We start from the raw sequence: 14,992 nt of genomic DNA on the forward strand, positions 1-14,992 counted from the left end.
CCATCTGACATTCTCAAATTGTACAGACTAAGGGCCCTGTTTACAAAGGTGCGCTAAAACTTTACGCACACCAAGCGTATAGATGCCCATAGGAGTATTATGGGCATCTACACGGTTAACACACACTAAATTTGTAAACAGTGTTCTAATTAGCTTAAAAATAATACAGTTGTAATATGCTTTCTAATTTACTCACGTAAATGCACTTTTATTTTTTCATTTCCTAAATTGACTATATTCATTCATCTGTAGATTTATTTCCCATTATTGATAATGTAATGCATTTTGATCTAGCAGTACAATGTACAATTTAGGTCAGTATTAGAGGCTAGGATAGTTTTCTTGTTATAGTTGGGATTATTATTATTAATTGTGCAGAATACAGATTAACATTTTTTCTGTCTGTTCTTTATCCTTAAGTTTATTGCAGTTTTAACATATTTTTCCTATCAGTGTAAACATGTATTTTCTTTTAGATCACTAGGATGATTCTATATCGAGCCCTGTGCTTTCATTTTACTATCACCCTATCCCTCATGGCTTCAGGAAGCTCTGCATATATACCTTTAACCACGGAACAGCTGTATTCAAAAATTGCAAACCTCCACATGGTACCTGCAGACAAAATTTCTCAACTCTTAAATGTGCCAAGGGGTGATGTTTATGAAGGTAAGCTAATCGTTGGGATTCACGTGAAGAGAGAGGGGCCCCTACCTAGTGGGTTGAGAATTATATAGAGGCATCTCCTTCAGTCTGAAGAAGAGTTAACACAGCCCCAGCCCCACGGAGTAGAATCATGATCGCTGCACGGCCACTGAAACATCAGGCTAGAAATAGTATTTTAAGGTTAAGTTTCATAATCCATTGCTTTTGGTGGCCATAGTTTAAGATGAGAAAATGTGGCTAATAGGTACACAGTGGCCTAAAGGGGGAGATGGTTGAGGGGTACAGACAGGGACTTGCACTGTGCATGGTGTACTTTTCATTCCTAAGAACATAAGAATAGTCATACTGGATCAGACCAATGGTCCATCTAGCTCAGTATCCTGCTTCCAACAGTGGTCAATCCAGGTCACAAGTACCTGGCAGAAACCCAAATAGTAGCAAAATTCCATGTAGAACCCCAAAGAGTAGAAACATTCCATGTAGAATCTCAAATAGTAACAACATTCCATATAGAACTCTAAATAGTAGCAACATTCCATGTAGAATCTGAAATAGTAACAACATTCCATGTAGAACGCCAAAGAGTAGGAAGAGTCCATTCAGAATCTCAAAATAGCAACATTTCATGCCACCAATCCCGGGGCAAGCAGTGGCTTCCCTATGTCTAACTCAGTAACAGACTATGGACTTTCCTCCAGGAATTTGTCCAAATCTAGATATGCTGACCACTGTTATCACATCCCCCAGCCGCGAGTTCCCAAGCTTAACTATTATTTTGAGTGAAAAAGTATTTCCAAAAAGTATTCCTAATGTCACTAGCCAGTAGGAATGGGGAACATAGCAGTAGTGAATATTAACCGTGTCTTGTCTTCACTTGCATTTCCCTCTCTTATGTTTTTTTCACTCACAATATAACCTGTTTCATAAACAGATCAAAACCTACTTATTTAAAATATTTGTGTCAATAGAATATATAGCTTAGGGATATTTTGTCTCTGTTAGGTTATATTTTGTTATTCTGGAAATGTCCACTCTTCAATGTGTGATCTGCATTGAACCGAAAGCTATATGGCAGAATATAAATTTATGGTTAATGCTAATGTTAATAAACACACACCCTTCTCTCTGATATAGAAGGCGTAACAATCCAGATATATTTTTAGCCCTCTCTCTTCCAAATAGGGAACAATTTTATAACACGGTGTGCTACAATCGTGTGTCCAGAGGTTGTGCAGTGGTTGCCTATTATGTAAACTGCCCTGAAAGATAATTCTCTAGGACAGTATTTTAAGGTAATAAATAGACATAAAACAAAACATAGAAAAGAAAATAAGATGTAACCTTTTTTACTGGACATTTTTGATTAGCTTTTGAAGGCAATACCTTCGTCTTCAGATCAGAAGTCAGCAAATGTTTTATTCTATTTCTAGCTAGTCAGTTTATTTCTTGTTAGTCTCACTCACACACACAAGGATTGACTGGGGCTGCACATACTGCAACGGGACATGTTTGTCCACTCCTACCCTAGCTGAGATAATATTTAACCATCTCTCTGACCTCACGTGTAACTTTCTTCAAATCAATCATCTTACTTTCTAATTCTTCCTACTTTCTTATTCATCTAAATGTCACAACTTTGCCTTATCCTTCACTACCAATTATAATGTTCTAGTACATATTGAGGGGCATAATCGAACAGAAACGCCTATCTCCATGGGCGTTTATCTCCGAGAACGGGTCCGTGAAGGGGCGGACCCAAGCGTATTTTCGAAACAATTAGACGTCCATGTTTTATTCGCCAAGTTGTGAGCTGGGCGTTTTTGCTTTTCAGCGATAATGGACAATGAAATCGCCCAGCTCAAAAACGAATAAATCCAAGGCATTTGTTCGTGGGAGGGGCCAGGAGTCGTAGTGCACTGGTCCCCCTAACATGCCAGGACACCAACCAGGCACCCTAGGGGGCACTTTTACAAAAACAGAACAAAAGGTAAAAGAGCTCCCAGGTGCATAGCACCCTTCCCTTGTGTGTAGAGCCCCCCAAATCCCCCTCAAAACCCACTGCCCACAAGTCTACACCATTACTATAGCCCTAAGGAGTGAAGGGGGGCACCTACATGTGGGTACAGTGGGTTCGGGGGGGGTTGGACGACTAAGCATTAAGCAGCACAATTGTAACAGGTAGGGGGGGGATGGGCCTGGGTCCACCTGCCTGAAGTCCACTGCACCCCCTAACAACTGCTCCAGGGACCTGCATACTGCTGCCAGGGAGGTGGGTATGACATTTGAGGGTGAAAATAAAAAGTTGTGAAACATCATTTTTTGTGGTGGGAGGGGGTTTATGACCACTGGGGGAGTCAGGGGAGGTCATCCCCGATTCCCTCCAGTGGTCATCTGGTCATTTAGGGCACTTTTTGGGGCCTTATTCGTGAAAAAACAGGGTCCAGGAAAAGTGCCCTAAATTCTAGCTAAAAACGCATACTTTTGTCCCATTATCTGTGAAATGCGCCCATCTCTGTTCGGCAGATAACCACGCCCCAGTTCCGCCTTCGCCACACCTCTGACACGCCCCCATCAACTTTGTCCGCATCCGCGACGGAGTGCAGTTGAAAACGTCCAAAATCGGCTTTCGATTATACCGCTTTAATCGTTTTTGTGAGATAAACGCCCATCTCCCGATTTAGGTCGGAACTTGGGCGTTTTTCTCGTTCGATTATAAGCTGGATTGTGTTGTCATTGCAAGTACTATACCATAAATCACAATTGGGAAACACCCAAACCTAAATATTATAAATTCTATAAATCAAAATAGTTTGGAGAACTCACTAAAAAGAAGATGTGTCACCCCTTTGACTCTGAAATCATCAATCAAGATAGATCATCTATAATTACCAAAAGAACCTCAAACCACCTCCTGGAAACCAACTGCTCATAGAGCTTGATTCACCATTCAAATGAGGAGTAAATTACTATCACTGGTTCTGGTAGGGAGATGCGGAGAAAAACACCAGCTGAAAAAACTCAAACTAAATTGAGAAAACCAGCTGGTCCAAAAACTCCTCACCCCCTCCACTAACAAGAGTCAAAAGCGGTGCACCTCCCCCTATAAATCAGCACCCCACTAGTACTCCCCCATAGAAACCTAAGCATAAACACCTATCTTGTGATTGTTATTATATTATAATGCTCTTCCATAAGGAAACATGCCTTCTACTTGGTCTCCTGTTAATTTAAACAGTCCAACAATCACTTATCTGATTATTTGTGAATTCAGGACTCATAGGCGACATGCAGTTCTAGCTGATGGAAGTCCAGTGGAGCCGCTGCTTAAATGTTCAGTTCAGTTCAATAGTTAGAACATCCTTCATGTCCTACTTTCAGTTCCATGTCATATTAACAATACTGTATCTTGTTTTTCATTCCATATTACCAATACTGTAATACTGTAACAAGATACAGTATTGGTAATATGGAATGAAAAACAAGATACAGTATTGTTAATATGACATGGAACTGAAAGTAGGACATGAAGGATGTTCTAACTATTGAACTGAACTGAACATTTAAGCAGCGGCTCCACTGGACTTCCATCAGCTAGAACTGCATGTCGCCTATGAGTCCTGAATTCACAAATAATCAGATAAGTGATTGTTGGACTGTTTAAATTAACAGGAGACCAAGTAGAAGGCATGTTTCCTTATGGAAGAGCATTATAATATAATAACAATCACAAGATAGGTGTTTATGCTTAGGTTTCTATGGGGGAGTACTAGTGGGGTGCTGATTTATAGGGGGAGGTGCACCGCTTTTGACTCTTGTTAGTGGAGGGGGTGAGGAGTTTTTGGACCAGCTGGTTTTCTCAATTTAGTTTGAGTTTTTTCAGCTGGTGTTTTTCTCCGCATCTCCCTACCAGAACCAGTGATAGTAATTTACTCCTCATTTGAATGGTGAATCAAGCTCTATGAGCAGTTGGTTTCCAGGAGGTGGTTTGAGGTTCTTTTGGTAATTATAGATGATCTATCTTGATTGATGATTTCAGAGTCAAAGGGGTGACACATCTTCTTTTTAGTGAGTTCTCCAAACTATTTTGATTTATAGAAAGTACTACTACTACTACTACTATTTAACATTTCTATAGCGCTACAAGGCGTACGCAGCGCTGCACAAACATAGAAGAAAGACAGTCCCTGCTCAAGGAGCTTACAATCTAATAGACAAAAAATAAATAAAGTAAGCAAATCAAATCAATTAATGTGAACGGGAAGGAAGAGAGGAGGGTAGGTGGAGGCAAGTGGTTACAAGTCAAAAGCAATGTTAAAGAGGTGGGCTTTCAGTCTAGATTTAAAGGTGGCCAAGGATGGGGCAAGACGTAGGGGCTCAGGAAGTTTATTCCAGGCGTAGGGTGCAGCGAGACAGAAGGCGCGAAGTCTGGAGTTGGCAGTAGTGGAGAAGGGAACAGATAAGAAGGATTTATCCATGGAGCGGAGTGCACGGGAAGGGGTGTAGGGAAGGATGAGTGTGGAGAGATACTGGGGAGCAGCAGAGTGAGTACATTTATAGGTTAGTAGAAGAAGTTTGAACAGGATGCGAAAACAGATAGGGAGCCAGTGAAGGGTCTTGAGGAGAAGGGTAGTATGAGTAAAGCGACCCTGGCGGAAGATGAGACGGGCAGCAGAGTTTTGAACCGACTGGAGAGGGGAGAGGTGACTAAGTGGGAGGCCAGCAAGAAGAAGATTGCAGTAGTCTAAACGAGAGGTGACAAGGGTGTGGATGAGGGTTTTGGTAGAGTGCTCGGAAAGAAAGGGGCGGATTTTACGGATGTTGTAAAGAAAGAAACGACAGGTCTTGGCAGTCTGCTGGATATGAGCAGAGAAGGAGAGAGAAGAGTCAAAGATGACCCCAAGGTTTCGAGCTGAGGAGACGGGGAGAATGAGAGAGCCATCAACAGAAATAGAAAACGGGGGGAGTGGGGAGGTGGGTTTGGGGGGAAAAATGAGAAGCTCGGTTTTGGTCATATTTAATTTCAGGTGGCGTTGAGACATCCAGACAGCAATGTCAGACAAGCACGCTGAAACTTTGGTTTGGATGCAAGGTGAGATATCAGGGGTAGAGTTCAGCAATGAGTTCAACAGGGGACAGATCAACAAGGGTGGAGTCCGGGGGATGGACAATATTCCATACAGGTACAGGTGGTACGTCCTGGCAGGTATTGTCTGTGAGGGTTAGAAGCTCAGTCATATACCATGCCATACTTTGTATTGTTGTTCAAATATTTTTAATGCTCTAATTGCCTCCTGCTCGTGTTTGATCTATTCTTACTGTACACCGCCTTGAGTGAATTCCTTCAAAAAGGCGGTGAATAAATCCTAATAAATAAATAAATAAATATTTATTAGCTCTAAAAGTGGAGTAACATGTATATCACACCACTTTACTCAATTTTTTACTAAACATGAAACCTGATCTAGGGGTTGTGAAGTGGCAGCCTACTCTGTATCTGAAGACCTCCTGACTGGGTAGAGGTAGGGTTACCATATTTTGTCCCCCAAAAAGGAGGACACATGCCCCACCCCCACCACACACCCGCCCTGCCCCCTTTCACACCCTTGCTCCACCCGTCACATTTTCCCCTCCCCCGTCACATACCCTGTCGCCCCCCTCACCATCACCCCCCTCCCCTTACTACTGCCCTGGTGGTCTAGTGACCTCTTCGGGGCAGGAAAGAGCCCCCTCTTTTCTGCCTGGAGCGCTGCCCTGCATGCATCCTTCCTGTAGGTGATCTCGGCGCTGATTCAAAATGGCCGCCGACAGTTGAAGTCTCGCGAGGTCACTTCAACTCTCTGCGGCCATTTTGAATCGGCGCCGAGGATCACCAACAGGAAGGATGCATGCAGGGCAGTGCTACGGGCAGGAAAGAGGGGGCTCTTTCCTGCCCCGAAGGCGGAAGAGGTCATTAGACCACCAGGGCACTAGTAAGTAAGTAAGGGGAGGGGAGGCTAGCAATCTGCCCATTTGTGCGGATTTCTGGACAAACGGGCAGATTGGCAAAACCTGCCCGGTTGCCCGGACATGTCCTCAAAAAGAGAACATGTCCTGTTAAATACGGACATATGGTAACCCTAGGTAGAGGTGTTTCTAGGAGTGGCGTCGAGAAGGGGTTTGCACATATACATACTCTTGAAAATATGTGACTATCCCCCTCATTCTATAACAGGTCACCTAAATATGGAAGCACCAAGTGTGTGCTTAAATGTATAGAATATTGCCATTCATGTGAGTAAATGAGCATTTACGTATGTAAATGGTAAGTGTGCGTTTAGCAATATTTTATAATTTAAGCGAATCATGGCTCAGTGCATAAATGGAAGGGGGCATTCATAGCGAGCGAGCATGGACAGGGCCCACATTTACTGCCCGATATTCAGACTGCGGGAAATAGCACGGTCCCCGCTAAACCCGGATATTCAATGCCGGTCCATTTCCGGTCACCCGGCATTGAATATCTGGTTTAACTTTGGACGGTCGGATTTTAACCGGTCAAGCTGATATTCAGACAGGCTAAAGTTATTCTACCTACTGTGGTGGCCAAATATGGCTGCCAAACTTGACCAGTCTGCTTTTTAAAATTGGAGAATAGTTGGTCATATCGGGTGATATAACCGGCTATTTTTAAGCTGAATATCGCCGGATAAGTGCCAAAGTGCCATTAAAAAAAAAAAATACCGGGCTGCTAGTTTACCGAATACTTTAAGTGCATAAGTGGGCGGCCCTAAATGTAGGTGTGTTGATGCAGACTTATGCTAGCATTCTATAACAGCAATTATTTTATAGAATAGGTTCACAGCCTCCATAGAGCGGGCACCTCAATTATGGCACCCAGTTATAGAATTGCCTCCTAAGAGGGGAAGTTTTCAACGTGGGCCACTGTTAAGATGTGTTAATTTTACCACTAACTCATGCTATTTTAGCACAGAATCCATTTTATTCAATGATACCTAGTTACTAATAACTGGGGTTAATAGTAAAATAGCACATCTTAGAATTCAAAATCACTGCTATATGTAATAAAAGTGAGCCAAGTATACACCATTCAAGCCATTGTGACATCACTGATGAGGTTGGCTCTTAGGCATTGGTGGAATCAGGCACTATGACATCACAATATCAGCTCTGGTTACCAGAGACTGAAACTCTTTTCACTAAGGGGGGAAGTTATCAATTTGGGTTACAGTTAAGACAGTTTGTTTTACCTCTAACTCGTGCTGTTTTAGCACAGGTTCCATTTTATTCAGTGAGACCTGGTTACTAATAACTGGGATTAACAGTAAAATGATGTCTTAATGGTAACTCATGCAGATAACTTTATGTAATAAAAGTGAGCCAAGTACTGGACAATCAAGCCATTGTGACATCACTGATGAGGTTGGCTCTTAGGCTTTGGTGGAATCAGGCATTATGACATCACAATCTCAGCTCTAGCTACCAGAGACTGAAACTCTTCACGCTAAGGAGGAAAGTTATCAATGTGGACTACTGTTAGCATGAGTTAGAGGTAAAATAAACTGTCCTATTTTAGCACAGGTCCCATTTTAGGCAATGACACACAATTACTTATAAAGGTGATTAACAGTAAAATAACACGTATTAATGTTAGCCCACGTTGAGAACTTCCCCCCTAAGGGCCTCTTTTACAAAGCCGCGCTAGCAGAAGTGGAGCCAGGTTGATGGCATGGGGGGAGCGAAAGTGGCGCGAGAGCAAACTTCCGCTGGCGCACATTTTCAATGCAACATGATGAGAAAAAATAAGCGCCGTCAGAACTCTGTTTGGGGGAGCGGCCGCTCCCCTGTTGCCCCACCTAGCTAAGCCACTACGTGCTAGCGATTCCTGGTGCGGCAAATGAGAGGTAGCCCGTTCAATTCATATGGACTTCCTGTCATTTGCCGTGCGGGAATTGCTAGATTGGCTTAGTAAAAGAAGTCCTAAGTTTGAAATTTAACCTGGAAAATTTGTACATGCCAAACAGAAGGTATAAATGTAAGTGTACAAATTCCCTGGGCTAATTTTCAAAGTGGAGATATGAACTTTCATTCATTTTGAATATTTACAGATATGTGTGTGCTGAATTGTAAAATTGTGGCTGAGTTGAGTGAAAAATCATGGTTGCCATATTAACCCATTTGGCTATATAGAAATAATGGTCATCCAACACGAGTTATAGGGGATACCCAGGTTGCATGCCTTAGCTGACAAGTTCTTTCTTTCTGGTCCTGAGTCCTTTGGTCCAAATGCTTTTGACTTTCTGCCATTCTCTCAAAGACCCTGTTAGGGAGATAAGGAGTGGGTGGCCACCCTACATGCACAGGGCTGGTGGCTGGGCAGAGTGAGAATGGGTCTTCCATACGCCAAACCCTCCATATAAGAGCATTCCACTGCTGCAGGTACACAGGGAGCCTTACAATCCTACCAACTTTTAAAAGTAATATTTATTTATTTATTTTATTTATTTATTGCATTTGTATCCCACATTTTCCCACCTTTTTGCGGGTTCAGTGTGGCTTACAATAGGAGTTAAATGTTGGAAATACAATTTGTTACATATTGGTTATGGATTATATCTTGCATAGTTATGCGAAACAATCGAAGTGTCGTTGAGAGTGTAACAATGGAGCACAAACATTGAAACATTGGAAGGAAACAATGGGAGCTTAGAGGGCGATAAGGAGGCATAAAGACATATAATATATATCTTTCTGTGATTGAAGGTATGAATGATGTGATATTACGGGAATGAGAGTTCCGAGGTGAATGTGTGTTGCATTCGTGGATAGTAGGTGTGGACTTTGTGTTTTGGTTCTTTCCGTAAATCTTTTCGAAAAGATGGGTCTATCTGCCGGATGCTTATTTCAAAAGTTAAACAGAGCAGAGACTTGCTCCAGAGTTTTTGCAGCACTTCCCCTAAGGGTGTGTTCTTCATCTTTCAAAAACAGAATGTAACTCTGCTTCTCTCAAACCGAAACGGGACAAATCATTTTAAGGGCAGTTCTTAACAGAGTGCTTAGTAGGCAGTGCATTTTTTCTAGTATAAAAGGTGTCGGTACTCAAATGCTAGGCCACCCTTCAGGGATGGGGTGATCACTGAGGAACCCACCCAGTGGTGTGCTGCAACTGGCTCGCTCCGGCTCGCAAGAGCCGGTTGTTAAATTTTGCTCGGACTTGCGAGCCGGTTGTTAGAAAGGGCGAGCCGGCTCCCCCTCCCTCCGCCCTCCGGATCTGGTCCCTCACCGACCCTGCCTTGGCCATCAAATTCTTTGGGGCAGGCAGTGTTGCCTGCCCGCTGCCATCGCCGACTCTCCCCCGCTGCCGGTTCGCGCTTTAAAAATGGCCGCCGAGACTTCCAGAGGCGGCCTCGCAAGACTTCTGCTGAAGTCTTGGAGGCTGCCCTGTAAGCCTCGGCGGCCATTTTGAAGCGTGATCGGGCGGTGGGGGAGAGTCGGCAATGGCAGCGGGCAGGCAACACTGCCTGCCCCAAAGAATTCGATGGCTAAGGCAGGATCAGTGAGGGAGCGGATCTGGAGGGAGGGAGGGAGGAAGGAGAATTTGCTGAACAACTCGGGAGGGGGTGGCAGGGGAGAGAAGGGAGTCGCTGGGCATGGGTGGATGGAGGGGAGAGAAGGGTCGCTGGTGCATACAGGGCAGGAGAGAGGAGGGTCACTGCTGGACATGGGTGGATCATGGAGGGCAGGGCAGGGGAGGGTCACTGCTGGACATGGGTGGATGGAGGGGAGGGGAGGGTCACTGGGTATGGGTGCATGGAGGAAAGGGCAGGGGAGAGGAGGGTCACTGCTGGACATGGGTTGATGGAGGGCAGGGGAGAGAAGGGTCGCTGGACATGGGTGCACACAGGGCAGGGGAGAGGAGGGTCACTGCTGGACATGGGTGGATGGAGGGCAGGGGAGAGAAGGGTCGCTGGGCATGGGTGCACACAGGGCAGGGGAGAGGAGGGGAGAGAGAAGAAATGCTGGACATGGATGGAGGGGAGGGAAGAGTGAGGAAGGAGATGAGATGAGGGAAAAGGAAGAGAGGAGAAAAACTGCACATGGATGAAGAAAATAGGCAGAAGCTGAGGACCAGAAATGAAGAAGAAAGGAGGAAAGGAAAGAAATAAATGGAAAGGAAGCCCTGGAAATGGAGTTAAGAGGACAGATAGCAGCAGAATCGGATACTGGGCCAGCATGATCAGAAAAACAGTCACCAGACAACAAAGGTAGAAAAAAATCATTTTATTTTCATTATAGTGTTTGGAATATGTTCATTTTGAGAATCAGGTGCTCAACATTAAATGTTTATATTTATTTACTTATTTATGGCATTTTATCCCACATTAAACATGAATTAGATTGGAACCTGGGATCATTTAATTTTTTTCCCCTGGAGTAATGCATTGCCACCCCCCACCAGGCTCTCTCCCCGGCCATAGCCAGCTGTGCAATTTGGGGGGGGGGGGGGCGCAGAGGGGGACCGGGGAGAGAGCCTGTTGTTAAACATTTACGAGCAGACCACTGAACCCACCCTACAACAGCCAGGCCCCCTGCAACCAGTCACAGAATCTATGGCAAGGCAGAATTGGTTGTGTAGAGCCTGAGCTCTTTCATTAAAACCTGGGGTCCATGGGTCAATTTTAGCAGACAATGGAAAAAGTGCCGGTACTCAGTACCCCCAAGCACCCCCTCAAAAAAAGCCCTGTTGGTAGTAGCCTATTTTCCTTTATTGAATACTAGCCTAACCATAAGTACATAAGTAATGCCATACTGGGAAAAGACCAAGGGTCCATCGAGCCCAGCATTCTGTCCACGGCAGCAGCCAATCCAGGCCAAGGGCACCTGGCAAGCTTCCCAAACGTACAAACATTCTATACCAGGTGTATCTGTGCCTAGAAGTTAAACATGGTCAATACCACAATCAAACATATAAACGGCGAGTGACCGTACTCACTTGCAAATGCGCAGTAGAGACTTCCGTCTCTGCCCCGCCCCCGCTTCAATACGGGGCGGGACAGAGAGGGAAGTCTCTACTGGCATGCTGCAGACGTCGGAACCGCTTCCCCTCCCCTCTCCCCCGGAGTCGCCGCCGCCCCTCCACCCGGCCCGAGCAGCACTGTAAACTTACATCAGCACGCAGCAGCAGGCACAGCAGCAAAGCTGCCGTCGGGCTTCCTTCTCTGCCTTTGTCCCGCCCTCGCCGACGTTACGTCACATGAGGGTGGGACACAGGCAGAGAAGGAAGCCCGCCCCGTCGGCAGCTTTGCTGATGTGCCTGCTGCTGCGTGCTGATGTAAGTTCACAGTGCTGCTCGGGCCGGGTGGAGGGGCGGTGGCGGCGACTCCGGGGGGGGGGGGGGGCTCAGAAACCCCCCCATTCCAAAAGTAGCCCGTTTTCATGGGCTCAACGGCTAGTAATAACAATATACTTTTCCGCCCATAAAAGAAATTACTACAGTAATACTGACAAAAAATAATCCTCCCCCACATTCCTCAATATTTTCTAATAACTTTCTTAAATGTTTTTGTGTGTGCTCATAAAGCTTGAGAGACAAACACAGACCTACAAGAGGTCTTACTTGTTTTTTTCAGTCCTTAATTTTCGAATCATCGCACACTTTTCATTTTTTATAAATTCTATTAATAGCGTCCATACATTCAAACATATATTCAAATCTTCAGACTTTCGAGTTGGGATGAAAAAAAAACAATGAGTGACTTGCGAATGCTCAGTTTCATTAAAATGAGCGCGAATGGTGCTGAAAGCAGGGCAGGGAGCCAAGCAATGTAAGAGCAGCGCGGGATAAACACTTTAGCCACGGTACCTTCCAGCGGCGGCAGGGAGGCAGAAGCGGCAGCAGGGGGAGGAGTGGTGGCCGCGGCAGCAGTGGGGAGGCATAAACGGTGGCGGGGGGGGGCAGAAGCGGTAGCAGGGGGGCAGAGGTGGTGGGGGAAGGCGGCAGAAGGGAGGCAGGCCAAAATGTGCCCTCCCCCACCTTGGGCTCTGTCCCCCCCCTTCCCGTCAAAGTCTGGCTACACCCCTGCTGTAGAGTACTCACACACATTTACAGAGAAGGCGTAAAGTTGTGCAAGGCCATCTGTTTGCTGTTGGGGTTGGTTCTGGACGCCTGTTTTCTAAAGGTACAATAAAGACCTATGTTGCTTTTTATGTAATAGGATTAAAATAGGCATCTTGTTATAACATTACACTGTACGCGCTTCTGAAACATTTAAGATGTGAAGTGAATATGGATTCTGTTGGGATAAAATCCATTATGTGCGTCCAAACTCTTATTATTAATAAGATTATTTGCAACAAAATAAATGCAAATGAAATTAAATGAGTTATTTTAATTGCAATTCCTTGGGATTGTCCATGTCTTCTTGTTTATAACCCGCATAGAACCTGATAGGTAATTGTGATCTATAACAATAGTAATAATAGTAATAGTTACAGAATTTGAAGTCCACCCTCCCCCCCCCCACCACCTTGTGTAGCTTTCATTACTTGTTAACATTCGATTAATATGCACTTTTCATCCATTTTTACTGTGGTTTCCCAGAGTTCTTTGCAAAAGACTGCCAGGCAGCCTATCTACGTGGGAGAAGGCAAAATGGACTGTACGTCATCTCGCCCAAGGAGGGGCCTCTGCTGGTGGTCTACTGCCTTTTTCTAGAAGATGGAGGCTGGACAGTCCTGCAGCGAAACACGGGGCAGGAGGATGGATTCTGGTTCCGAACTTGGAACGATTACAAAGTTGGTTTTGGTGACCTGGAGTCAAACCACTGGCTTGGCAATGAAAACATCTACCTGCTGACCCAGCAGAATGCCTTTGCTGTCAGGTTTTCACTTACGGACTCTGAGGGTCTTAATCACAATGCTGATTACTATAGCTTCAGGGTAGATGCTGAAAGCACTGAGTATACCCTACGGTTAGGAGCCTATCAGGGTCAAATAAGCGATGCTCTGACGGTGATGAATGAGACCGGTGTGCATGATAACAGGAAGTTTTCCACTAAGGACCGTGATAATGACAGATATAGACGCAACTGTGCTGTGATATACAAGGGTGGTTGGTGGTTTGACAAGTGTGGTTCTTCTGACCTAAATAGTGACAGGGGTATTTTCTGGCAGGGAGTGTGTGATATGGAAAATCCATGCCTGGAAGATACTATCATGATTAGACCAAATGGGAAAAACTGCAACGAAGGTAAACTCCCTAGCCCTGGTGCTGATATTCCCGTCCACCTACCCAGCTGATCATCCTTTCGGTGCCATCTCAGAATTGTGGCCATCCACAGATGCATTTCTTCACATATTGCATGACTCTCACATTTTATTTTCCATTCTAAAATGTTATGTAAACCATTTCCCCCTTCAAGTTGATATTTAAGATGTAGTCAAAGGAAGCCACTGTCAGAAAGGCAAGAGAAAATGGGTTAATATCCAACAACAAACTTCCCTGTTGATTTTCGTTGTAGGTACCTATAAATGTACAATAAACATGCAACCAAAATGGCCGCCTCCTGTTTCTTTTTGACCTTAGAAATAAACTGGTTTCCTTCTGCATTTCTGCAGTGGTTAGTTGGTGCAGGTACAGAGGCATCAGCACGTCAAGAATCTAATAAGTATAACCATCCCTAAGTAGAGTTATTGGGGTAACTTAAATGGAACAGCAGTTACAAGCATAAACCAAAGGAATGAGAAAGGGTAACCTGCACAGAGCGGCAGTCACAGCCCTAAATATTTTTTTTAATTTTTATTTTATCTTATTGTTTTGTCGTTTCTATATGTTTTCTTCTTTTGCAGAGGGGCAGTGTCTGGGGGTGGAGAGTGGGAATGTCTGCATGAGACAGCGCAGCTACATTGCCATGTGCGCTGATTAGCATGTGAAGGTTTTCACAGTGGAATCCAGATCAACAGTATCTTTACCTGGACTGATAGATGTTTTTATTGGAACATCACTATATGGAGCATCATTATAAGCATATTAGAAAACAGAAATTAGTGGGATTGGTGCTGGTCATCTATGCAAACAGAAGCAGACAGCATACAGCTAGTGCAAACCTGCATAATTAATTAGATGAAACTGAGCTAGCTAGCACAAACCCCCACCGTTGCTATAGTGATAGTAAACAAAGTTGCAGTTGGGCACAGGCCTAAGACATACTGCTGCTAAGATGTTCAGCTTCCTTTAGTCTTAAGTAAAAAGTATCCATTTGGGGCATACCCCCTCTCCACTGCCAGCAAACAAAGTTTCAATTTAAGATACACTCTCTGCCTTGTGAAT

The 14,992-nt window shown here is 44.6% G+C and overlaps 1 protein-coding gene across 1 annotated transcript; it reads left to right on the plus strand.

The window, feature by feature from the left end:
- The first annotated feature begins 608 nt into the window (after positions 1–608).
- On the plus strand, positions 609–14,588 carry LOC115475143 (fibrinogen-like protein 1-like protein). The gene is made up of 3 exons (XM_030210883.1): positions 609–669; positions 13,265–13,912; positions 14,512–14,588. Exons 1-3 carry the CDS (start codon positions 609–611, stop codon positions 14,586–14,588), a joined length of 786 nt encoding a protein of 261 aa, XP_030066743.1.
- Positions 14,589–14,992: the final 404 nt, after the last annotated feature.

The sequence above is a fragment of the Microcaecilia unicolor genome, chromosome 7, assembly GCF_901765095.1.
Source record: "Microcaecilia unicolor chromosome 7, aMicUni1.1, whole genome shotgun sequence".
Taxonomy (NCBI): domain Eukaryota; kingdom Metazoa; phylum Chordata; class Amphibia; order Gymnophiona; family Siphonopidae; genus Microcaecilia; species Microcaecilia unicolor.